Raw genomic sequence first — 24,934 nt, 5'->3', positions numbered from 1 at the left:
TCATATTTTTCAATTGTGACATCAGTTTGTGATTCGGTCTGAAGTCGGAAAAGATGCGTACTGAACAGGTCGTTTTTGATTTGGACTGTGAGAAAACTTGGAGTTGGAAGTAAGGGCGCTAGCGATTCTGCATATTAAAAAAAAAAAAAAGGAAAATAGAGAAAAAAATGTTAGTAATAGGACTAAGGAGGTGTTTCAAGGTAAACATTCCGACATTCAAGTTAAACAGGTAATCGAGAGGAAATAAAATGAAATAAATCATAAAATGGAAAACTCTGAGCGGGTAATGTTGCATATCTACACCTAAAACCTCTTACTTAGTGTTAATTTTCATTTTGGGCATGAATATCGATATACTTTTAAAAAAGACTAATTATTTTTGTGTTTTGTAAGGTAAAAGCTTTTTCAAAAAAATAGACTCACATGCTTTGTAAGGTAAAAGCTTCTATCGTAAAATTGTCTAGGAAATGTTTACCTAATCCTTTGACAACTGTTATATAAAACGTTAAAAAGAAATATTAGATCGTTAAGTTAAGGATCCTTAATATGTTTTGATGGTAGGTTGACCGAGTTCCCTCTGTCATCTGATCGAGTTTTTTTCATGGATAGGGTTAGGTTGGTTAAAGAATGATGACTATCTTGACTTTTGCTCGACCTCTTCATTCGATCAAAGAGTTTGATTTGGTTGGACTGTCCGATTATATCTAATGTCTGATTGACTTGATTACTCAGCCAAAACATTTGACTCGACTCTAAATGATATTAATATAACTCAAAGATAGATCTGTTATCTTAACGATCACCTAATACCATGATATTAATATAACTCAAGATTTCATGGATCTTGAGGGACTCAAGATCCAATCAAACTTATGGTCCCATCAATCAGACCATTCGAGTAAAATATATGACCATACTAATTCTAAATATTAATCTTTTTCTTGATTTTAACCATCATATCAGTATTTTTTTTATCCTCAACCCGACTTCGGGGCCTCATTTATTCGCCGTATCCGTTCTATTCCTCTAATGATGAGGACAGCCGGCACTAATTTTAATTCTAGCACTTAATTCTATATCATTATGTCTTCTATCTTTACATATCTTCCATATATTTTATGATAATTGCCAATATAATTGAAAGAAAAAAATATATTAATTACCTAATATTAATTTTAGCTGATGTAGACATTTTATTCTCTTTCAAAAAAAGACAAAAATAAAATTTACTCAAAAATATTAAAGATAATTCTGGATCATTATTCAGAAGAAAATTAAAATTAAAAAAAAGGAAAACATGAAACAGTTGGGATTTATCTGGAGTGTTCTTGGTCATGGAGAAGATCGAAGAGATCAGCCGCAAGATTTCTTCTTTTTGTTGTACGTCACACTCGGATTCTCCTGATAGCCGGCGCCGTCACGGGGACGAAGAGGGCGGCAAGGTCACTGGGTACTGGGAAGTACCCCCCTGACGGTGGCCCGAGCTTCCTCTTCGCCGGCCGCGTCTTCCTCAGAGGAGGAGGCGATAGAACCGGCTTCGCTGCTGCTAGCTTGGGCGTGACACAGCTCTCTTCCTCCTCTTCCTTTCTCAGCCATAGTCGTTCTCCAACGTCGGCCCATGGCCGGAGATCGATGAACTCCGAGCCCATGGCTTTACAGGAGGACCGAGAGCACGCCGAGGAGTCGGCAATGGCAATCGGAGAAGGAGAGGAGGCATGGTGGCGGCCAGCATGATAAGCTTTTGTAGGAAGAGAAAGGTGCAGAATATAGAAACTTTCAAAATACAGATCAGACCAGGTTCGACCGTTAAGCCCATACAGCTTGACTCAGCTCTGGTCTATAAGTTAGTCGATTCTACTCGACTCAGAATTGGAAATATTATAGGTGCTTTAAAACTCTCAAAACTTAATTCTAATAAAAAACCTTTTCAAATTTGAAGGATTTTACATCGATTTGCAACCTTTTGCAAGCATTTAGTTAGAACATGGAAGGAAACAAAGCTTCCCTGAAACATAATTTAGAACAATTTTGGACGATTAAAACAAAGCTTGTTCTTTAAAAAAAATGCACATTTAAAAAAAGGAATGCCAATAACTTCAATCACACATAAAAGAAACAAACAACTAGATGGATAAATACTTCAAACAGAGCAGGATAACATGAAGAATCCCTTTCGTGTATTTTTGTTCTACCCAACTGGCTAATATCGAGAAGATTTTAGCCTTTATGTTGGTTGCCTACTCCCGACATCCTACAAGTGACTTGGCTAATTGATTATACATAACAAGCATGTAAAACAATATTGTACAGACAAAAAAAAAAAACTGCGATGGATTCAATGATCGAGAACTAATTGCTTCCATGGAATGCCTATGGCCACAAGGATATAGAATCTCTAGGTAATAAGGTACGACTCATCGGTGAGGAGGATCTAGACAACCCCAACTTCCGCCGAGTTGCCCTGGTGACGGGTTACCCGGATACGAATTAGGTGAGGCCAGGTAGACGAAACGATGTTCAAAAAAGAACTATCAGAAAGTATTCTTGCTTACCCCTTCTTTTGCTTCTGATAAAGCATTCGGCAAAGTAGGAGGTTGATTTTTCGAAAGATCCCTCATTGTTCCCTGCAGTTAACAGAAGAATGCATTGAAGTTTCATCAGGGAAATGTAATGTGCAAACATAATAGCTGAAGAACACAAGCAAGTGGAGGTGGTAGATGACTATAAATTGCCGATTGATTGTAACTGCAGTTAAGCATCTCGAACGTGTCTCAAGCAATGTCAATGTATGAATTGGAATGCCAGTAGAAATCAAAAGTGATCTAGGTCCTTAGCTAAGAGGTACCAATTTCTAAAGTAGGCTCAGAATTTTGCATAAATACATGCTTTTCTAAATAGCAGCCAATTTCGCCAAGGAGCCAAAAGGATTAGATGTATATGGTGTGAATCATAAAAATTAACTGGCAAGTGATTATGACAGAATCAATTGTATGAAGATGCTCACTACGGTATTAACGAACTAGCAGGATCCTGAAACTACTAGTCCAACCCCTGGAACCTCACTTACTTTTGGAGCAAAAGGTAATATCGGTCCTAGTACAACGGTTCTTTGCATGGGGAAGTTAGACACCCTTTGCATGGGTGCTTAGAATATTTTACACTCATTGGGAATTGACTCTAAGACCTATTAGAGTGAACACTCATGCATGTACCAACTGTGCCAACCCGTGGGTGGAACTTCACTTGCGAAACCATATTATCTGATCTTTAATCAAATGGCAAACCTCACTAAGTTTGATTAGATTGATCATCAATAAATACCATGACTGATTTTTTATACCAGTAAAAACGTTAATCAAACAGGAAATAAGTATAAATACTAAATACATCTGAAAAGTGTTTGCAATACTACAGAAGCTAAAAACGTTATATCACAATGGAAAATAAAAATTGATCAAAGAAAATAAAGAAAGACGGGGGAAAACATGTCCTAAGCACCTTATTAGCCCACACAAGTCCGCATGCATTGCACAATGTTCGAGGCCCATTAGGTCCACGACGCATCATTGGTGTTGACCTGGTACTGATTCCACAGTGGTGGCATCTGAATAAAAACGTTAAAAGAAATATCTATTACCTCAATCAAATTGTGATTTTTTTAAAGAATCTGACACTGGAACTATATCATGTGATATTACCACAGTCAGAATCTCAGGATACAAGTACAAACAACCATGTTAACCAAACCAGGGAAATACTAATTTCAAAAGCTTACTCAGACGCTATCGGTTCCTGGTTTTCCTGTGAACTACCATTTTCAGTAGCATCAGAAGTGGCAACACCAGAATTGGGATCTTCATGCTTTGTCTTAGATGATGTAAACTGACCCTTGTTCCGTTGCATCCTACATAAAGAAAATTGAACTATGACTCGTGAAGAAAAAAATAAAGCCAAAAAAAAAAAAATGAAAATACAAATGTTTATGTTTTCTATCCAAGTGCAATGACTAACTTATATAATTGTTCAAAACAGTAAGATTCTAGATAACTTAATGTTCTGGCCTATCTAAGAGATTAAAGTAGAGATAAATCACTTTCTCATTCCATTGGGTTTCTTCCTAGTGAAAGAAATGCAGAAGATAACAATGAATGGTATACTTTCAAGATTGACTAAAATAACTATGAAAACTAGAATTACATCAAAGAGGGTCGTCTAGTATAGGAGATGAATATTTGATCCACATCTAGTTACGAGCTTCAGCAAATGATGAAGAGTACAATTCTTGCCCACTGTTACCCACTCATCCTCTCTAACACTCTTCTCCTCTAGTAAACTGTGAAAAGTTACGAGACAGCACATGATACTTTGTCAGTATCAGTAAATGCCAATCTCTGGCTTAACTTCTGGACCCTGGTTTATTTCATTTTGTACAAGCCCGTAAGACTGTAACCAAAATTACCAAAGGAACTTATAACTTGGGTGTCACAATGGTATTGAAGGAAAGTCACATTTGTCCCAACTATATAGTCATCTACTACATTAATCTTATCCTTCCATTGAGTTATATGCAATCTCACTAGTAATATTCAAATTAATTAAACTATGTTTTTATTCAATTAACTAATGTTTTCTTTGGTCTTCCTATATCCCTTGCACATTCCACTCTAATAGCTTCAACTCTTGTAACTACAGAAACTCTTGATCGTCTTTACACATTTATATCATATCATGTCAACCTATTCTTTTATTTTATCCTTTCTATTATCACCATACATGAGCTTTTATCATTTTCATCATTGCTATATTAATTTTTTGTATGTATTATTTACTATCAGTCAAATACTCCAACCCAATATGGTGGGTCATACCATAGTCTAACAAAATCTCTTTTAGTCTAAAGCAAACATGATGATTAGGCAATACTTCAAAAGCTCTTCACTATTTCATTCATCCATTCTGTATCATATTAATTATATCAACATCAATATTGTCTTTTGTTGACTAATAAACCGGAAGCTCCAAAAATTATTAAAGAGATTTCATTTCCTTCCATCTTAACTATCTCTTTTTTTTGCATGTTACTAAACCTGCATTTCATATTTTTAGTTTTTGTTTGACTTATCTTAAAACTTTTAGTTTTTGAATTCTCCCAAATTCATCCACTAGGTGATGCTTAAAACTTTCGTGTGTGCCTCCGCTACGCAACTACGAGTCGGAGCGCCCGGAAGTGACTTGGGCGCCCCGACTCTGACTCATTCAGGGCACCCCAACTCACTCAGTCGAGCAATGCAGGCGCAGAAACGAGGTGCACAACATATAGTAGTTGTAGATGTAAGACATGAATATTATCCTTATTTATTTCTACTCCATTATTCTACTACTTATATTAGATTTCTTCATGTAGTAGAAAGATATTACAAATAATCACATCACCATCTAAATGGAATCTTAATTTTTATTGTGAAATTAAGTCAACAGTTCTGGATCCAAAAGACAAAATTGTGTTGCTCACGTGCATAACAAGGTTATGTTGGAACCCCAAGGTTGTTTTGGTGTGATCAACAAGTTAAGTTAGGTCCTGCGTTGTTTCTAACCTTGTGTCTAAGTGTAGTCGAGCGGAAGACGCAACTAGCGAGAAGGACGGCAGTCCGAGGGACGAGGTGCTGCGGAAGAGTACACCGGCGGATGAGAAGGAAGCGCGCGGTGGTTCCGAGGGACGAAAGCCGGAGCGGAAGATTGCTCGGGGAGCAAGAGACGCAGCTAGCGAGAAGGTCGACGACCGAGGGACGAAGACTGCGGATGAGTACGCTGGCGGACGAGAAGGAAACACGCGGCAATTCCGAGGGACGAGAAGCCGGAGGGAAGCCCGCTTGAGAAGACCGGAAGTTGGGTTCGGGTGAGCCCTTTTCCGGATGGCAGAGATCACCCAAGTAAGCGGATCCGGAGCGGAAGACCCGGACCGAGGCGGGACTAAAACGGAGCAGAGGTCCCGGACGCAAAAGTCAACCAGAGTTGACTTTTTGCTCCGGGGCGCCCGGAACTGTCCGGGGCGCCCGGAGCAGCCCGGGGCGCCCGGAACAGTCCGGGGCGCCCGGAACGTGAAGTTTGACCAGAACGCGTCTTTCGCGTTCTGGACGTTGGGGGATAAAGTTTTATCCCCCCCAGGGCGCCCGGAACCCTTCCAGGCGCCCCGACCAAGACTATAAATATAGCCTTGGTCCAGAAGCTGTCAATCAACTGAGAACTCAAGCATTCTTTCTACACTTGTACGCTTTTCTGTTTTAAGCTTCTATTGTGCGCTTCATTGCTGTAAAAGGCTTCTCCGCCTGAAAGAGATACTAGTGCTACGCTTTCTTGGATTAACAACTTTCCCGGTTGTAACCAAGTAAATCTCGGTGTGCCTTTTACTTTTCTGCTTGTATTTATTTCTCTTATTTTACAAGTATTAGTTTAAGAGTTCGAGAAGGGTGTTTGCGTTTTGATTTTTGCAGGGCTATTCAACCCCCCTTCTAGCCGGCCCAACGGTCCTACAAGTGGTATCAGAGCCAAGACGCTTCAGGAGGACTAACCGCCAATCGAAGCAAAGATAATGGCCGGACCAAGCATCCACCCGCCGAAATATGGAGGAGATTTCGCTACGTGGAAGAATCTGATGCAGGTATTTTTTACCACAGACTTTGAATTAACTTTAACAATGGAATCCGGTTTTGTAGCTCCAGAAGGTAAGGAAAAATGTCAATGGACAAAAAAGGAGCAGGCTGAATTCGTGGCGAACGGCAAAGCAGAATACCATCTGCTAAGCGTTCTTCCACCTCAAGAAGTCAACAGAATCGGACAATACCACTCTGCAAAGGAACTTTGGGAAAAGTTCCTCGAGCTGCACGAAGGGACTTTCGAAGCCAAGCTCGCCAGAAGAGATCTGCTTCGGAATCAGCTCACCAGCCTGCAACTTGGGGAAGATGAGACAGTCGCACACTTGCACTCGAGAATCAAAGAGATCATCACCGGACTATCGAATCTCGGAGAAACGGTAAGTAACCGAGATTCGCTAAGGTACGCACTAAATTCATTTCCTAGAAATTCAAAATGGGCATCACTAGTAGATGCCTTTTATATTTCTAAAGATTTAGAAAAGATCTCGTTAGAAGAATTTTTTTTGTACTTTTGAAGTGCATAAGTCAAGATGTGCAGGAATGAAGGAGCCCAAGAATAACGTCCCCCTCAAAGCTTCGAGAGACGAACCAGAGTCGGAATCCTCTCTCGATGACGAGGAAATAGTAATGATGGTAAGAAGATTCAAGAAGCTTTGTAAATCCAGATCTACTAACCATCCACAGGGGAAGAAGAAAAAGACGATCCGCTGCTACCACTGCGACGAAGAAGGGCACATCAAGGACAATTGCCCCAAGCTGAAGAACAAGAACAAGGAAAAGGGTAAGAAGCCTATCCAAAAGCGAAAAGCCCTAAAGGCGACGTGGGATGATACGTCGTCGGAGTCGGAAGTCGAGGCATTCTCCGGACTTGCTCTAATGGCAAGTCATCAAGACGACGACTGCGAGTCAAGCTCTTCCGAAATGAGCATCGAGAGCATCGATGAAGGGAGAGCTTCGTCAGAGGAAAGCAATAGTTCAGGGGGAGACACGGAAAACGAACTCGACAAGGTAAGTCAGGTACGTTCACTTCCTCCCGATAAACTTTATAAATTTGTTAAGTTATTAACTAAAGACTGCTGTAAATTAGAAAAAGAAATAAAAAATTAAAAATAATCTTAGTTAAATCCTGCCCTCTAGAAGAATTAGATAAATCAAAATTGGAAAATGAAAAATTGAAACTTGAAAATAATGATTTGAAAATTCAAGTAGATAATTTGAAAAACCATGCATGTTCATCTAATTCTAGAAAATTTAAAAATTTAAATTGGTATTATAGATATCACCCGGGACAAATTAAGAATATCTCTAGAAAATATGTCCCTAAAAAAATTTTAATCAATCCAGTAGGCTGGAACCTTTATTGGGTTCCTAAATCTTGCTTAGTCTAAGTTTTAAAATTAAAATTAGCGCTTTTTAGTGAGAAAATTAAACAATGAATTTCTCTATGAGGTTTTATCTAAGGAAGTGGTTGTTGCTCCAATAACCAAGAAGGCCTAGTGCCTCGCCACGACCTGGAAGCCAAAATATTGAAATAAATGTTTAATTAACTTTCTGTCAAAGCATTAAAATTAGAATTAATTAATGCTTTCAAAGTTAAAAAAAATAAATATTTTTTCAAAATATTTTTATACTTAGAAAAATACTTTTTGCCAAAGTCAAATTTTCACTTAGAAAAATTCTCAAAGTTTTCACTTAGAAAAATTTTCTGCTTAAGTTACTTAGAAAAATTCTCATTTTTTGTTAATTTAGAAAAATTTTCATAAGACAATTTTGCTTAAGTTAAAAGACCATTTTGAAATTGAAAATTTCTGCTTAAAGTCTTTAAGAAATTTTTTTTACTCTTTAACCCTTAGTTCTTTTTAAACCCCATTTTTTTGTGATCAAAGAGGGAGAAGAATTAGTATAAGTCTAGGGGGAGGTAGAAATTGAAAATTGAAAATTTTTGAAATTTAATTTTGTTGCACATTATTGCAATAACTTGTTTTAATTTTATGTCTAGTTTTGACCCTAGCTTAACTTGGGTTGATCACACCAAAAAGAGGGAGATTGTTGGAACCCCAAGGTTGTTTTGGTGTGATCAACAAGTTAAGTTAGGTCCAACGTTGTTTCTAACCTTGTGTCTAAGTGTAGTCGAGCGGAAGACGCAGCTAGCGAGAAGGACGACAGTCCGAGGGACGAGGTGCTGCGGAAGAGTACACCGGCGGATGAGAAGGAAGCGCGCGGTGGTTCCGAGGGACGAAAGCCGGAGCGGAAGATTGCTCGGGGAGCAAGAGACGCAGCTAGCGAGAAGGTCGACGACCGAGGGACGAAGACTGCGGATGAGTACGCTGGCGGACGAGAAGGAAACACGCGGCAATTCCGAGGGACGAGAAGCCGGAGGGAAGCCCGCTTGAGAAGACCGGAAGTTGGGTTCGGGTGAGCCCTTTTCCGGATGGCAGAGATCACCCAAGTAAGCGGATCCGGAGCGGAAGACCCGGACCGAGGCGGGACTAAAACGGAGCAGAGGTCCCGGACGCAAAAGTCAACCAGAGTTGACTTTTTGCTCCGGGGCGCCCGGAGCAGCCCGGGGCGCCCGGAACGTGAAGTTTGACCAGAACGCGTCTTTCGCGTTCTGGACGTTGGGGGATAAAGTTTTATCCCCCCAGGGCGCCCGGAACCCTTCCAGGCGCCCCGACCAAGACTATAAATATAGCCTTGGTCCAGAAGCTGTCAATCAACTGAGAACTCAAGCATTCTTTCTACACTTGTACGTTTTTCTGTTTTAAGCTTCTATTGTGCGCTTCATTGCTGTAAAAGGCTTCTCCGCCTGAAGGAGATACTAGTGCTACGCTTTCTTCGATTAACAACCTTCCCGGTTGTAACCAAGTAAATCTCGGTGTGCCTTTTACTTTTCTGCTTGTATTTATTTCTCTTATTTTACAAGTGTTAGTTTAAGAGTTCGAGAAGGGTGTTTGCGTTTTGATTTTTGCAGGGCTATTCACCCCCCCCCCCCCCCCCCCCCCCCTCTTCTAGCCGGCCCAACGGTCCTACAGGTTATGTCAATTAGATCTTGGATATTACAATTGATCTTCACTGCAACAAACCTGTACAGTTTCAGCAGATGTAACTTGAAGACATGAGGGCGAATGAGATAGGAATTTTATTCTCGCTTTCTATTGGTTGCTTGTCCTTTTTCCTCATATTGTAATTGTTTAATTACCCATCACATGTGGTTGAGCTAAAAACAAATTTTAGACTAGATGAAATCACAAAACATCCATAAAATTTTCAGAAGGAATTTCTGTAGACTAGATGAAATATCATTATGAACACCGATTAGAGTTCTTAAAAGGTATGAACTCACAATTTTCCTACTTAAAAATACAATGAAACAAACATGGAGAAAAGGGCAGTATGTGGATAGACATGGGGCTTCCATACATGCATCCAATAATTTGTATTTTATATCCCTGTTTGAGGTAACCAGTCATAAAGAAAGGGTTTTGTGAATGATTTTAAAAATGTCATTTTTACATCAACAAAAAAGTATCATCAGAATTGTTCTTGAACAAAATTATACCATTTGATTCAACAGCGAGGGGGGAAAAACTTCCTACCTGAGGGCAACCTCTTTGCGAACATCATAGCGTATTTTCTTATCAAAATTTCTCACTTTTCTCTTCTCCCGGAACCTTGTCAACGAAGCAATCCTCTGAGGAACGTCCATTCCCTGCCAAAAATTGCAAAGGAAACAAAGAAGTTAGAAGCTCTCGAGGCAATACCAGGTGGCACATGCATTTTCTTCATTTTGGACACAAGATACCTTGTTCTGCATTGAAGGTGATGTAAATGAATTCAACCCAACGTTCATTTCCTGCCCCCCGAGCAACAGCAGCACTGCTTGAACCTATAAAGAAGAAAACCAGCAAGGATCAACCACCATCGTTCCCCTGAGTTTGAGACCGAAGCCACTCTGAACAAGCTTGAAGGAGGAAAAATGTAACCTTTTCCGGCGAGACGTTGTCAAACAGGTAGACGTCGCCTTGGAACGATAGTGTGAGCTGATTGCCTACGCCTGCGCGTGGTGCGACCGTCCTGTTAGGATCCCCAAGATTGCTCGGTTCAGAAGGCCCCTCCATCTCTATCTCCTCGTTCTCCCCGGCCGCGAACCGACCGTCCTCCATCTCATGGCTGCCGCTGCCGCTGCTGTGATCTGCCTCAGGGAACTGCAGCAAGGCGCCAGCGTCCGCAGCAGCAATCAACTCCCCACCGCCGCCGCCGGCGACCTGGTGCCGGACGGAAGGATTAGGGTTCATCTCCAAATTTCACCAGATGCCCTGATTCTCCCGAGCTGACACTTGGGAAGAAAAATAGATCCAGATCTAAACGGTGTCGAGAAAAGAATGAATCAAAGGAACAGATAACTAGATAAGGTTTCCGAATCAACAATTTAGTCGAACGACGAACGAAATCCAATGAAAATCTCGGTTCCACTACAGACGAAATCCAAGAGCAACTACAAAACCTAAAAAATCTGATCTGAATTCATAAAACCCTTTAAAAAAAAGAAAAACAAATTGAAAACTACGATATTATTTCCGTACTCAAATTAAATATTTTTTTAAAAAAATGGAAAACAAAGTAATTACATTTATACTAATCAAAGTCCGAAGATAGATCTAACCTCCTATTATTGAAGCTTAGGTACATCGCATTTGAAAAAAATTCCTAGTTAATTTCATTGATTATAGCTGGGGATGATCATTCCGGTCCCATATAAGTTTTTCATTGGTCATCAGGATAAATCAGAAAGCACACGTGATGACCAGCCCAAAAGCCGACAAATACGTCATAACTGGGTTCGAACCGCGAATACATGAGAGACAATCTATTCTCTCTCTCTATATATATATATATATATATATATTTTAAATATAAATTTCAGATATCAACAAAATCTTTTATTTCTGCGTTTAAAGGCAATTAATTGTATTTGGCTAAAAACAATTCAATTTTTTGAACAAGAAATGAAATCCGAAAAAAAAAAAATACCGCCATATAAAAATATAAATATATTATTGAAAATTTCCCTTTATTAAGTTGTATTATATCTATATATTCCCTTGCTTTTCCGGAGAAGGCTGTGCTCTGCCGAGAGGTTCTCCAGCAACCCTCCCCTCTCTTGCGCTGCGATGGAGGCGGACGGCGGTGCGGCGCCGTCGCAAGGACAACTGGCTCCTCCTGCAGTGGAGGCGGTGGCCCCGCCGAAGGTTGAGAGGCTCAACCCAGTGGTTCAGCAGCAGCTAAACCTAGAGTCTGTCAAGACCCGCGCGCTGGGACTCTACAAGACTATCTCTCACATCCTCGAAGATTTCGAAGCTTTCGCTCGCTCCAATACCACCCCCAAATGGCATGTATTTTCATTTTCCTTCGCTATGAACTTCTCTTCCTTTCTTCTTTGAGAAATCTCTTTCTAGGGTTTCATGTCCGGTGCTTTACCCCCTGCAACGTTTGATCCTCTGTTTTCGGTTGAAGGCAACTGCACTAAGTACTTTTTCCCGTTAAGAAGTTCACGGTACAGATGCGTGAATGACAAGTCCGGTTAATCTGTTTCGAAACTCAACCGAGGTTTATTTTTACGAAGTGTTGCGATTTCAGACTCTCATGCCCTAGCCTTTTCTTATCAAGTTGTCTGAGAATGATGTTACGGAATGTTACACAATTTTTGGGGCAAGGGAAGAGTATCGTCCCATGTAGGACAAAGTAATGATGATCATTCACCTTATGGGATATGCTGGTTTCTGTGCACATATTCATCCGTGAGAAGATTTTTTTCCTTGAAGTAATTTGGTGATTCATAGATATGTCTGCCTGCTTTAGTAATTGTTCCATATGCATCTGCATTAGCATTCTTTAAGTATCTATTGGAGGCAATTTTCACTGGTAGTTTGCTTGGATCACAGAGAAAGAAAAAAAAATCCTTTGATGTGATAAGCGAGCTTCTACATTGCAGGCAAGATGCACTTGGGCAATTTTCAATGGTGAGTATGGATCTCTTCAACATAGTGGAGGACATTAAGAATGTATCTAAGGCATTTGTGGTCTACCCAAGAAATGTAAATGCCGAAAATGCAACAAGTAAGACATGATGAACTATTCTTTTCTTTTTTTCTCTTATATAAACTAAAGCTTTAAATGTTATTTTCCAAGGTTTTTAAGATTTTAGAAATTCATTTTTAGTAAAATTATTTTTCATGTTTATTACCTATATGGTGAAGGGGAGCCTTGGCACAACGGTAAAGTTGTTGCCATGTGACCAAAAGGTTACGAGTTCGAATCTTGGAAACAACCTCTTGCAAAAAGCAGGGTAAGGCTGCGTACAATGGATCCTTCCCTGGGACTCCTCATGGCGGGAGCTTCGTGTACTGGGTTGCCCTTTTTTATTACCTATATGGTGCCACGAACTAGACTGTTGATTCCTTGGCTTTTATGGTATGATGAAAAACTTGTAATTATTGAAATTGATAAAATGACTTCTTTTTCATAGTAACAATAGAAAACCGATATCATGTGTTAGAAATTCGAAGCCAAATTCAGAAAGATGTTTTTTTTGCTTCTAGATCCTAAACAATAAAAGTTTGCCTGAGTCCTGCTTCTCTACAAGCTAACCTAGTGTTAAAGAAAAATAAAGTAACTGAGGGTGGCATGAGAAGGTACCGTAAATGCACATATCAAAAGAGAGAGACTGGGAGCAAATGCCAAGTCATATTTTGTTTCATCTGTTGAAAAGGTAAAATCACATATCTCAGCTTGGTTACAAATGCAATCTAGGAGTCTTCTGCAGTTTTATGGGCCATAGTCTTTTATTGACTCCTCAATGGTGATTCATTCTGAAATAAACCTAACATTTACCTGTTTTAATTATTTCTCCTATATATTTCATAGTCTAAAATATCCTCAATTTTGCCTTTTGCAACTTTTTGCTGAAACTCTGGTTGAGTGTCATCCAATTACTGACGACTTATGATAAATCATCTCAGTATTACCTGTGATGCTGTCGTCAAAGTTGTTACCAGAGATGGAAGCAGAGGATACTACAAAAAGAGAGCAATTATTACTTGGGATATCTGGTCTCCCTGTACACATGCAAATTGAAAAGTTGAAGGTAATCTGAGGGTCTAAGTAGAGAAGCAATTGCACTGTTTCTATTCCAATTGTATGTCTGCACTGCCTTTGTCTAAACAATTGGCTGCTGTAATCTAACAGACTAGAATTGACATGATTGGAGCAGCTTGTGAAGCTGCAGAGAAAGTTATATCTGACTGTCGTAAAGCTTATGGACTGGGATCACGTCAAGGACCAACACTTGTTCCAACCTTGGATAAGGTACAAGCTGCAAAAATTCAGGAACAGGAGAATCTACTCAGAGCAGCGGTTAATTTTGGTGAAGGTGCTTATGCATCATTATTCTTTACTAGGAGAGTTTCTAACTGGATTTACAAGACATAAGTTATTATGCTGTGGCCTATCCATGCTTTCCTACTTTATATTTACCTGATTTAAAGAATCTCTTCAGGTTTCAGGATTCCCATTGATCAGAGGCAACTTCCTACTTCTCTTCCTAGTCATTTGGCAGATGTTCTTTCGTTTGGTGATGGTGCACAAAATTTGGGTGATAATGCTGGTATTTGACATTAGCAATTATTATTTCAAACATAGTTTTGGTTCTTGATTGCCATACGCAAGATGTATTCTTAGGATTTCGTTGCTGTGGTTTACATTGTGGGATGTCCTTAAGTTTGTGGTCTGTTTGTAGATGCAACAAATTATGAACTAATGTTTAAGCATACTTATTTTACTGTTTCCATGTAGGTGCTTATGGGAAAAACACATCCTCGTTTTCATCTAACCAAGGAGTACTGCAGGTCATTACCCTGAGAACTTGGACAAATTGTGTTTCTGTATTTCTTAAATCCATCTAATTATTGTCTTGATATCCTTCAAGCTGGACACATTGCTCTCTTATGTTATACAAACACTTTTATTTTATATATAACATAGTTTTGAGTGGAAATAGTCGCTTGAATTTAGATGGGAGAATAACAAAGAACAAGCAAGTAGGAAGAAGTAATATATGATAATTGGAGAACAAGGTAAACTTAAAATTTAAAGACTCAAACTTCATTAAGAAATTGTCATACCACTATATTTATTGCTAAGCTCTTTGACATATAAAAACAGACAAAATTGTGCTAATAACTTAGTATTAAGAGTTTCTTTTTTACTTTTGAGCTCATATTAAAAATTTATGAAAGAACTAGACATGCTTTAATGACTTAACATCCCTAAATCAATATGCATTCTATTGGGGGTCCAAATTTAAAAATTAACCACACATTTGAAATGCCTTTGGATTGTTGGTTTGAAAAGTTGTCATTATTGGATCAGTGGTGATTATGCAGACAATTTAGGAAGCTAAACATTGGCATTAATTGTCCATTCTTGAACCAAGTTTATCAGCTTATCTCTATTCTTGAATCAAGGTCATAGCCACTATAACTTCTAATATATTTTGGGTGATTCGTAAGAGAGGTACTAGATGGTCAATGGTATGGTGGGTTTTGTCCCTATGTTAATATTTAAGATCTAGGGTTTCTATGATGAATTATAAATACATGCAAGTATCCCATATAATCCAATATAATATTTTCATTTTCCCATAATTAAATATGGTATCAGCGTATGCCTTTTAAGTTAGGGCGTTCAAGTAACCCATATAATCCAATATAATGTTTTCATTTCCCCAAGCTTAATATGGTAGCAGAGCATGCTTTTTAAGTTAGGGTGTCCCAAAGAAGAATATTCCCTTGGGGGTGGCCTCCATCAACCTCATGATCTCCTTGTGACTGCAAAGCTCTACTCTAGAGAGACTCTTCTGCCCCACATTAGCCTTATTATAAGCTTTCTCTAAAGAACTGGCTTCTTGCTTATCCCCAAGCATTTACCTGCATCCAACTCATCTTTAAGCGTCATATCCAGCTTGTCTTTAAAAAAATAGGTCATTGAATTCCTGGTTTCCCATCCACCACATGCACCATGCTCTGTTCTTCAAGCACTTCTCCATCCCATTGAGGATATATAGGATGAATTAACAACCCCAAAAATCTAGTGTTAGTCTGTAACTCTTTCAGCTTGAATGTTTGGTTTATTTCTCCTTTGCCTTGTGTGGTCTTGTGTTGAAGATTTCTCTTCCTGGTTCTTCTTTTTCATTTTTATTTTATGTGCCTTTTCTTTGCTAATTTTTTTTCTAGATATCATTTCCTTCCAATGCTGCTCTCGCCTCCTACCTTAATTCCTTTCTTCTTTCTAGCAGTTACAGCTTGCTTCTCTTCCCAGATATATTTTTTAGTATTTGGATCTAGAATCATTTTGTTTACAACTTCTTTCTTACATGCCATTTCTGATGTAAGCTGGTTGCAGACTGCTGGAGGGCAGTTGATTGGAAGATCTGTTCCATCACCATCCAATGCTGTTTCCTTCGATAATGCTTCAACACCTCCTATGGCATATGCTAATTCACCTAGATCTGGTACAAACATTATGAATACTCCGTCGCCACAGCAACAGGTACAACAGCAGCAACAACAGAGACAGAAGATTTTGCAATTACCACATCAACAACAGCTTCTGGTGCAACAGCAGCTGCGTCAATCTTCAGCCGCAGGGGTACTGGGGCAGGTATTTAACAAGTTTTGTTCACTCACTGCTAAGTTCTGCTAGTTTCCTTTCTAGTTAGGTTTTTGTATATCTAAAAAATAATAAATAGATTCTTTCTTGCACTGTCATCCTTCATATGGGCCTTGATTGAACCAATCTCCATGTCTATGTTTACTAGATGCCACGAATCTATTTGGCATCAAGTGGAGATGCATATGATCTCATGGATCGGATCTTATGTGCCTTGATTGATCTGAGGTTCTCAAGTGAACAAGCAATAAATAAGCTCAACACATGTAATTCATCATTTCATGTTCCAAGAAAATACATAACAGAACAAAGTGCATAAATAAATTATAGAAGAATGTTTATACGATCAATCAAATTATAAATAAACATATAAATGTAATGGATTTTAAAAAAAATGATGTTAGATGGATGATTGAGACAAAGACAGACAATAACTCACTGCAAAATGAGCAAAAATTCTGTCATTGGTAGTGGAGCTAGTCCTTATATGATGGTTTTAAACCATTTGTTGGCCAAGTTGCTGAAAAATGACAATTGTGCATAGCATACACATTGCATAGTTAAACAGCCAAAGTGTCTGGAAGATAGTTTACACATGATAAGAGTTGTTACAACTAACAATGGATAAGAAAACATCATACTCACACCAATATGTATTACGTCAACAATACCTAATGCCTAATATAGTTATTTGAACTACATTATTTATTTTACCCCTTTCTCAAATTGGATCAAAGATATTATCCATCACTAGCATGTTACACTAACAGAGAAAAGTAGCCTCAGAATTTTTTATATTTTTTTTGTAGATATCAATCATGTCACACATGGAGAAGATATTTTGATGGAATTTCATTTCATGTTAAAAGTTCCAATTTTTAGCTGTCATTTGTGTCTAAAGCTTTATACCTTTCTTCAGGGTGTGATGTCTCAACTACATGATTTAACAGGTCAAACTCAGCAAAAGCTGCAACAGGTGCACTTCGTGATACTTGTTCTCATAAATCATATATGTTTGTTTTGTTGATGTAAATAGTTGGGAGTTGGCATAATGCAAAAAATGTTTCATCTCTAAATTGCTGGACAGCATCAAATGTCATATTCTCAGCCTATGTTGCAGCAGCAATTTCAGAATCGGCAATTGCAAACATCACACATGCCTCATAATATTGCACAGAATCAAATCAACCAAGGAAGCCAGCTGAGGAGTCACATAAACCAGTTCTCTGGATCTGCAAACAGTGCTTTATTCAATGCTGCCCAAAGTTCACCAAACTCTCAAATGGTTAGTTATCTTCGACAAGCATAATATCTGTTGTGATTTTGCTCCTATTATTTTGGAGGTTTATCTAATCGCTATCTAGTTGCATTGTGAGTTCAATATTTTCAAACAAATGTGCTTGTTTTATATATATACACACGCTATATATATGTGGATGTATGTATACATTTCCTTAATAATGTTATGGAGTCAAAACTTTGCTTGTTAGAATGGCAAGTCTTGGTCCACAATGTTAAGGTTGTTCCATTGCTACCTGAATGACAAGGTTCAATCATGCAAAGATGGTTCAAGTGGGAGTCTAGGATGGACTGTAGAGTTAGTATTATGAGCTTACTTGAGCCTGCAGTTGAGTGGTATTTTAATGTGGAAGTAACACGTTTAAGTTCAATGAATCAGTTTGGAGTCTCCTAGTAGCATAGTTGAATTACTGGATGTCACGGAGTCATCTATAATTCTATTGGCAGCTTAATGGTAAACCGTCTGTAATCTGTTTACAAGTAAAAAGTATCTTCTCTTCGCTATCTCTTTGGACCTTGAATATTTTTTAGGGGTTGGTTACTAAATTTACTATGAACTTTTGATATTGTAGTGAATCTTGCCTTAACTCTCAATTTTAATAAATCCATGCACATCTTTCTAATTTTAAAACTAAATTACACATTATCAATGTAACACAATATATGATATTTTAAATTTCTTTAAATCAGTTAATAAATTAGTATATTTGATATTATAGTTAGAGTAACAAAAATCTGTTTCAATTAAATAATCAATATATTAATATTTTTATTGTTTAAAATTTCTTATAAAAATATTATGTAATTGGTATTTAATGTGTTAAACTAATAATGTGCTAGATCCATTGTAGAATTGAAATTATATACATAGTCATGCTAAACTCCTTAAATCTTCAAATGTCTGTCCTAGATTTAGCAGATATCCTTATTTCGTAATAAACACTCTTTTGCAGCCATCTTCATCCATGAGACTTAAAGATCATTACCCTCCGATTATACTAACACTCCTAGTTCTCGATATCTCAACACTCGTAGTCCTCTCCTTAATTACAAGTTTGGTTCAATCAAGTCTCCTCCTCACTTATGATCAACAATATTGTTCAATATGCAAGCGCAAAATTAGTCATTAGTATGTCTTCCTTCAAGCCTGAAAGTCTAAAAAGCTCACAAGTTTCTCTATTAATCTTCTCTCTATGTTGACTGGACTTATGTTCGATTCAATTTGCTCAATAAATCATTGGCAATCCTCAACTTTACACATGGTTTTAAGCAGACAAACCATCATTATCAGCTTACCCACACCGTTGAAATACCATATTGTGTCAATTGACATCAGTGAAATTTTTCATGTTCTTTGCCGCCTGATATGTGATAACTTCCAAGACCACGAAACATCATTCCCCCTTAGCATGCGACTGTTTTTTTCCTTTCCTCTGCATGCGATGAGGTGATGAAACAACATTTTGAAATTATGAAATGCTTGAATGACAACATTGTCACTAACTGTTGTAGCAAAGGTGATTACGACATCATCACTCGCACACTTTATAATGGTGGTGTCACTCATGGACTTCATTGTTGTGGTGCCACTTAGGGCTATAAATGAGATGAATGTTCGTGAACAAGCTGGTGTTCAGCTGGTAAGAACTTGTTTATGTTCGTTCAATACATATAACATCAATTAAATAAACTAGTTTGAACAACTTGTTAAACTAAACAAACAAGCGTGAACAACGTTTGTGATTGTTTACAAATTATGTTCATTAATAACACTTATCAACATATTAAATAAACAAAAAAAAACATTTAAAATGAACAAACAAGTTTGAATGATCAAGCTCAATAATCAATTAAACAAGCAAAAATTTCAAACAATCAAACAAGCTTGAATTAAAAGCTCGATAATATATAAACGAACCAAGCTCAAGCCAAACTTGAACCAAGTTCAAGCTCATTAAAAATAAACCAAGCCAAACTTGAACAATCATTTCAATGGCTTGGTTCATTTTAGGTTTGGCTTGGCTTGGCTTGACTTGTTTACAGCCCTAGTGCCACTCGCAAATGTCATTCTATGACACCGACCAATTCGATTTCCCTTCAAGTGACTGACCAATCGGCTAGTGATTTCACGGGTAGGTCCTCTTCTCCCCTCTCTGTCTCTTCTGAATCTGCTTCCTCTTTGCCTATTCCTTCTCATATGGCTAGCTTTGTTGTATATAAGTCTTAAACTAAAACACAAATTTGTCATGTCTAAGATATGTTAATCAAATCTCGATTGTGCTTTTGGTGTAATGATGATCAGTCACTAGTCCTTGGTATATTTTAAATTTGCTTAGTCATATAAAATTTATCTTTTATCCAGTACCATGTTGCAAATAGTGCTTAATGTTCTTGGTGAGGATGGTAGAATTTACCTTGCTGGTCAAAATTATCTATTAATTGCTAATTGAGGAAGAACATAGCTGGGACACTAAAGCTGCAGTTTTGTTATTAAATTTGCTGGGTCCAGAAATCCCAATTTGAAAGTTTGGAGTTGCCCAGATTGGATCAGTTTCTACTTATATTTACAAGCAAAAACTGACTCCAACCTAGTCATAAAAGCTGAGAAGGAATACCATTATTCTCGTACTAACACTCATTTAACTTAGATATAAGTTAAAGGTAATTCCTAATTTGTCTGTTGTCTTTCTTTGTTTCAGATTACAAATATGTCAGCCTCAATGCAATCTCAGTCACTTTTGCCACGGATTCAGGTATTTGATATGCACAACTGTCCACCTTAAGACACTTGATGTTTAAATTTTATTTTATTTTTTGCTATATCTGCAAGTTGTCTTTAATTTGTTGGTATTGAAGGATATTCTAATGAAATGCAAAAACTAAAATTTAGTTGACATGGTCATGCAATTCTAGCATATAAATATGTAACAAATGTGTTGCTGTTGGTGAGCCTTAACACTTACAGTCCTTAATTGGATTTATGGTCAAGCTATCAGTTGGAACTTGGAACTTAGGGGGGTGTTGGATCGGGTCTATATCCCTTTAGTTTCTACCAGAATGCAGATTTCAGTAAAAAAAGAGAAATCAATTGGATTTGGGCTTTGACATGTTTCATATCTTGATGAATCAAGACAAATGTTTTGTAGACGATTTAACATAGATTTTGTAGATAATATATCATTTCTTCTGATGAGAAGACTCTGCTAATGCTCAATGCCTGGTAGATAATAAGATCATTTCTTGTAATAAGGAAACCCTGCTAATGCCAAAATGAATGTTGGGCTTAAGCAAGATTTTCCAGCTGAAAGCATGATATGTTAAATGCCATTATGCTCATACCTGACTATCTGAGCCCACTAAAATTTACTAGTCTCAGTTGCACTGCATAATAAATTGTTGTAGATCCTAACAAGAATTTCCTTTTCCTGGAGGGCAATGACGAGCCGTCTATGGCTTAATGAGGTATGAGAGAGATCAGAAAAATTGTGTGAATTAATGTGAAAATGGCCAAGAAGATATATAAAGAGGAAAAGAGGGTGGGAGTGGTTCAAACTAAGACAAATTAGTTCTTTGAATTCCCAAAGTAGTTACCTGTAACTAGAATCAGTGTTTATTTGTGTTGGTCTCTCTCTCTCTCTCTGATCAGGTTACCAAGCTCTAATTGGAGTTGCCTTGGTTTAGTATCAAACCAAATATTCTGGCTGCACCAATCATAGGTGTAATGGATTGATCCGTGTCATTTCATTAGCACAGACTTGGTTGCTTAAAACTTCATTTAACAGGTGCCTGCCATATGGGTTGATCATCATGGATAGAATCCTTAATTTTGTATTTGGAGTCCGCTGTTAGTTTTTATAACAGTTATAGCTACCAGCTGTTCCATGCTTGGCTAGTTTGCATGACATATAACATCCATCTTCTAAGCCTTTACTTTCTTGCGACTTGTCTTAAGAATAAGTTTTCACACATCTGGTAACAGTGGAACATAATAACATGTTGATTTAATCATTACATATTTAACTGCTACTAGTTTGCACATGTTAGAACTTTTTTACTTAATTGGTACCTTAACAAGGTTTCACACACAATCTGATAAAAAAAAGGTTGTCTGCTACATATTGGCTAAAATTTTATTTTAATTCTTTGTATTTCTTTTAATTCCAAACATCTCTCTCTCTCTTTTCTGTTTATTGCTCTCTTTTTGTCGTGTAATTTCCTTCTTCATTTGTTCTTCTTTTATCTTCTTTTGCTCCTCTGCTTTGTAATTTTCTCCTCTTCTTTGCTCCTTTTCTTCCTACCCATCCTCTTTCTTTACTTCCCTCCTTGCCTCTGCTTCTTCTATATCAATTGGTATCTACTTGTACATATAGTATCCTGGTTGGTGCCAGTAAATTACAATTCAATGCATTAACTGCTATTCGGCACAGATTGATACTTTAAACTAACGTTAATAAAAAAAATTTTAGGTTTTTGTTCATTCCTGCTAAATTGTGCCTGGTGTTGACAAGTAATTGAATTTTTGATTTATGGATATATCACAGATGGCAATTGTGAAGCTTTACTATACAGTGATAGACTTACCTAGCTGCAATTTAATGCATTGCTCTTATTATTCCTAATTCTACAAACTAGTTAGATGAACAGCTTATTTCACACTATACTTGGTGTTGGGTCAAGTATATTATGTTAAGTGAAAAATTCATATCGATACTCAATGTTTTTCTTGTTAGGATCACTTTTCTTGATTGGTTTCTCTGGGTCATTAGCCTTTTCAGAAGTTAGACTACTTTAGCTGCGTTCGTGCTTATTTTATAATCAGTCTACAATCGATAATGCCACCAAGTATAGGATCAATTTCTTCATGATACTTTCTTGTTCTATTTTTCTAGTTTGGTCTAACTGGAGGGCACACACAAAGGAATCATCCATCCCAGATGCTTAATGATCAGAGTAAGTTTTATATCCTTAGCCTTTGATAAAACTGTAAAAAAAAACATAGTACTTAAGTTCTATTTAATTTTCAGGGTAAACATTTTTCCCCTTGTTTGTCACTGAAGTAACTGAAAAATGTTACAAATACTAGGTTTCTTGTTAACAAATGCTGGCTTTTCCATTTTGAAAGTTAGGAACTAATTAGAATATTGTTGGATGATGTTGTTTGGAATGTAGTGACGGATTATTTTACTTTAAATTAACTCCTGCTTACCAATCAAGGGATAGATTTCATTACATGTGGAAGTTGACAGTAAATACAGTAGTATATATGAAATGGATATCAAGAATAAGTATCTGATGGGCACTGTTGGCAGTAAGATAATAAAATGGTGACTACAAGTGAATCATTTAAAAACTGAACAAATAAACAAACCAACTAATTTGTTGTGTGTTTCTACTTATAGAAGAAAATGTGTTGGGAGAAAGAAATGCCCTAGTGCTCTTTCCCTGTAATTCCTTGGGCAGAAACAGTGAAGTGACAGGGGAAAGATTTCGCTTGCCATACCATATTTGGCCTTTCCCCAAATTGGGTGAAATTCACTGATTTGGGGCAAAAGCTCAACAGCTCCGTATAAAAATAAGGTTTTTTCTGTTTTTAATCTTGTTTGATTTCACTTTCTTTATGCTTTTAGAAACTTAAGTTTTCCTCCCATTTTTCTTTCCTGTAAAGAAACACAGTGAGAAAGTAAACTCTCCTTGATTCTTTCTCCTGAGTAAATACATCCTGCATCATCATCAATCATATGAGTCCCAACTACCTATTGTGTCATTAGTCAATATGAGTCTTAGCCAAGCATATTATAAAATTTATTTATTTATCATATATTATTGGGTGGAAGTTGGAAAAAAATGTTTAAAGAGAGGAATGAACTATGAATAGATATTTTGTTGAACTTCTGTAGCAGCATAGATTCAGTTGCTGTTGATTAACTCAACTTGTTCTCCAAGTGGAACTTTATGTTGTTTCATGACCACTCTCCTGTGTACACTAGCATGGAGTTTCAAATTGAGGAATGTAAGCATGCCTCATAATTCTGCAATCTCATCTCAAAAGAGCTGAATGGACCTGTGAATGAGAACTTCATGTTCTCCAAAGATAGCCATTTTCTTCTTGAGAACTTAGCGTCGTTACATGAGATAAGTAGATATTGTATTTTGCCTTCATCAGATAACAATTATATGAGCATAAGAATTAAGAGTGCAAGAATCCTATAAACTTATAAATAATAAACTTATGAGCAGAATCTCCATACTCGTACCAAAAATGGACCTATTCTATTGGGTCCTTGTGCCTTGTGAAAAAAAAAATCATCTGAGATCTAGTTACATACTGTGTCAAATACACGCTCACACCTGAGTCAAAGTTACATACATATATTATGTGATCTCCAGGTGGAATATGTTGCAGAGCTGTGGGTGGTATTCAAAAATTGATTTTGAGTTTAGTTAAAGATAACTTGCCTGTTGGACGTTTTCCTCATATCATCTTTCTTCTGTGTGGTCTCGGGATAATATTGGCTATAAGTATTATTACCAGAGTGTTAAATGCTTCTTATTAATTTCTTCCCTGTTTGAGTATTAAAAGAGTTCTTGTTTTTGCAGTGTTTGGAATGGGCCCCTCAAATCCTGCAAACATGATAGCAATGCAGCAGCAGCAACAAGGTGGATTTGGAAATATTTCAACTCACACTCAAAACCTGCAATCAGGGATGGTAAACCTTCCAAATACGACACAGAATCCTAACTTTCCTCAACAGAGACAGCAGAATCAATCGTAATCATCACACACACAACAGACAACTTTCTTTACAGACTGGAAGCTGTTATGTAATCTAAAAGTAGTCGATTGAGCGATCGAGGTATCACTTTCGCCTACCCCTGCGATGCAACGAGAATCTTATCAAGAAGGTCAAATTAGCAGAAGCTTTGTTTATCCACTTGTAACATCTATATTCTAGATAAATCATATGTAGCTGGATGTAAGATATTCTCAGATGTATTTTCTAGTATTATTTAATGTAACCAAGTGTAGCCATATCATCTAATGTAATGTTGTATACGAAAGGGAGTAGAGTATTTTAGTTTTACTGAGAGATGCATTTAGTGTCCAAGCTGAGATTATCATCCATTCAATTTCTGTCCAGGATTATTTCTTTTTGCAATTCAGAAAATTTCTACTCTTTGGAGATTTTTTTTACAATAAAAAATTTATAGAGTTCTTGTGTGTGGTGTGAATAAAGATGAGTATTTAGTTAAAATTG

At 37.4% G+C, this 24,934-nt stretch overlaps 2 protein-coding genes across 4 annotated transcripts; one reads left to right on the top strand and one right to left on the bottom strand.

Annotated features, from left to right (window-relative positions):
- Positions 1 to 2,107: 2,107 nt before the first annotated feature.
- Positions 2,108 to 11,196, bottom strand: LOC122053191 (GATA transcription factor 20-like). Its single transcript, XM_042615122.1, has 7 exons — positions 10,637 to 11,196; positions 10,456 to 10,539; positions 10,250 to 10,362; positions 3,776 to 3,904; positions 3,499 to 3,604; positions 2,553 to 2,624; positions 2,108 to 2,461 (listed from the first exon to the last, which is right to left on the bottom strand). Exons 1-7 carry the CDS (start codon positions 10,946 to 10,948, stop codon positions 2,432 to 2,434), a joined length of 846 nt encoding a protein of 281 aa, XP_042471056.1. The 5' UTR covers positions 10,949 to 11,196; the 3' UTR covers positions 2,108 to 2,431.
- Positions 11,197 to 11,747: 551 nt separating this feature from the next.
- Positions 11,748 to 24,760, top strand: LOC122053190 (mediator of RNA polymerase II transcription subunit 8). Of its 3 annotated transcripts, none has more exons than XM_042615120.1 (12): positions 11,748 to 12,042; positions 12,646 to 12,770; positions 13,673 to 13,797; positions 13,899 to 14,082; positions 14,209 to 14,316; positions 14,505 to 14,557; positions 16,113 to 16,370; positions 17,299 to 17,355; positions 17,500 to 17,664; positions 20,378 to 20,431; positions 22,568 to 22,628; positions 24,276 to 24,760. In XM_042615120.1, exons 1-12 carry the CDS (start codon positions 11,825 to 11,827, stop codon positions 24,449 to 24,451), a joined length of 1,584 nt encoding a protein of 527 aa, XP_042471054.1. In that variant the 5' UTR covers positions 11,748 to 11,824; the 3' UTR covers positions 24,452 to 24,760. The 3 variants fall into 3 exon arrangements, with proteins under 3 accessions (XP_042471054.1, XP_042471053.1, XP_042471052.1); XM_042615119.1 differs by having other exon boundaries at positions 17,488 to 17,664; XM_042615118.1 differs by having other exon boundaries at positions 17,467 to 17,664.
- The last annotated feature ends 174 nt before the right edge of the window (positions 24,761 to 24,934 follow it).

Source organism: Zingiber officinale, chromosome 3A (assembly GCF_018446385.1).
Source record: "Zingiber officinale cultivar Zhangliang chromosome 3A, Zo_v1.1, whole genome shotgun sequence".
In the NCBI taxonomy this organism is placed as follows: Eukaryota; Viridiplantae; Streptophyta; class Magnoliopsida; order Zingiberales; family Zingiberaceae; genus Zingiber; species Zingiber officinale.
The sequence above is the reverse complement of the archived record's forward strand: the minus strand, read 5'-3'. Positions and strand labels throughout refer to the sequence as shown.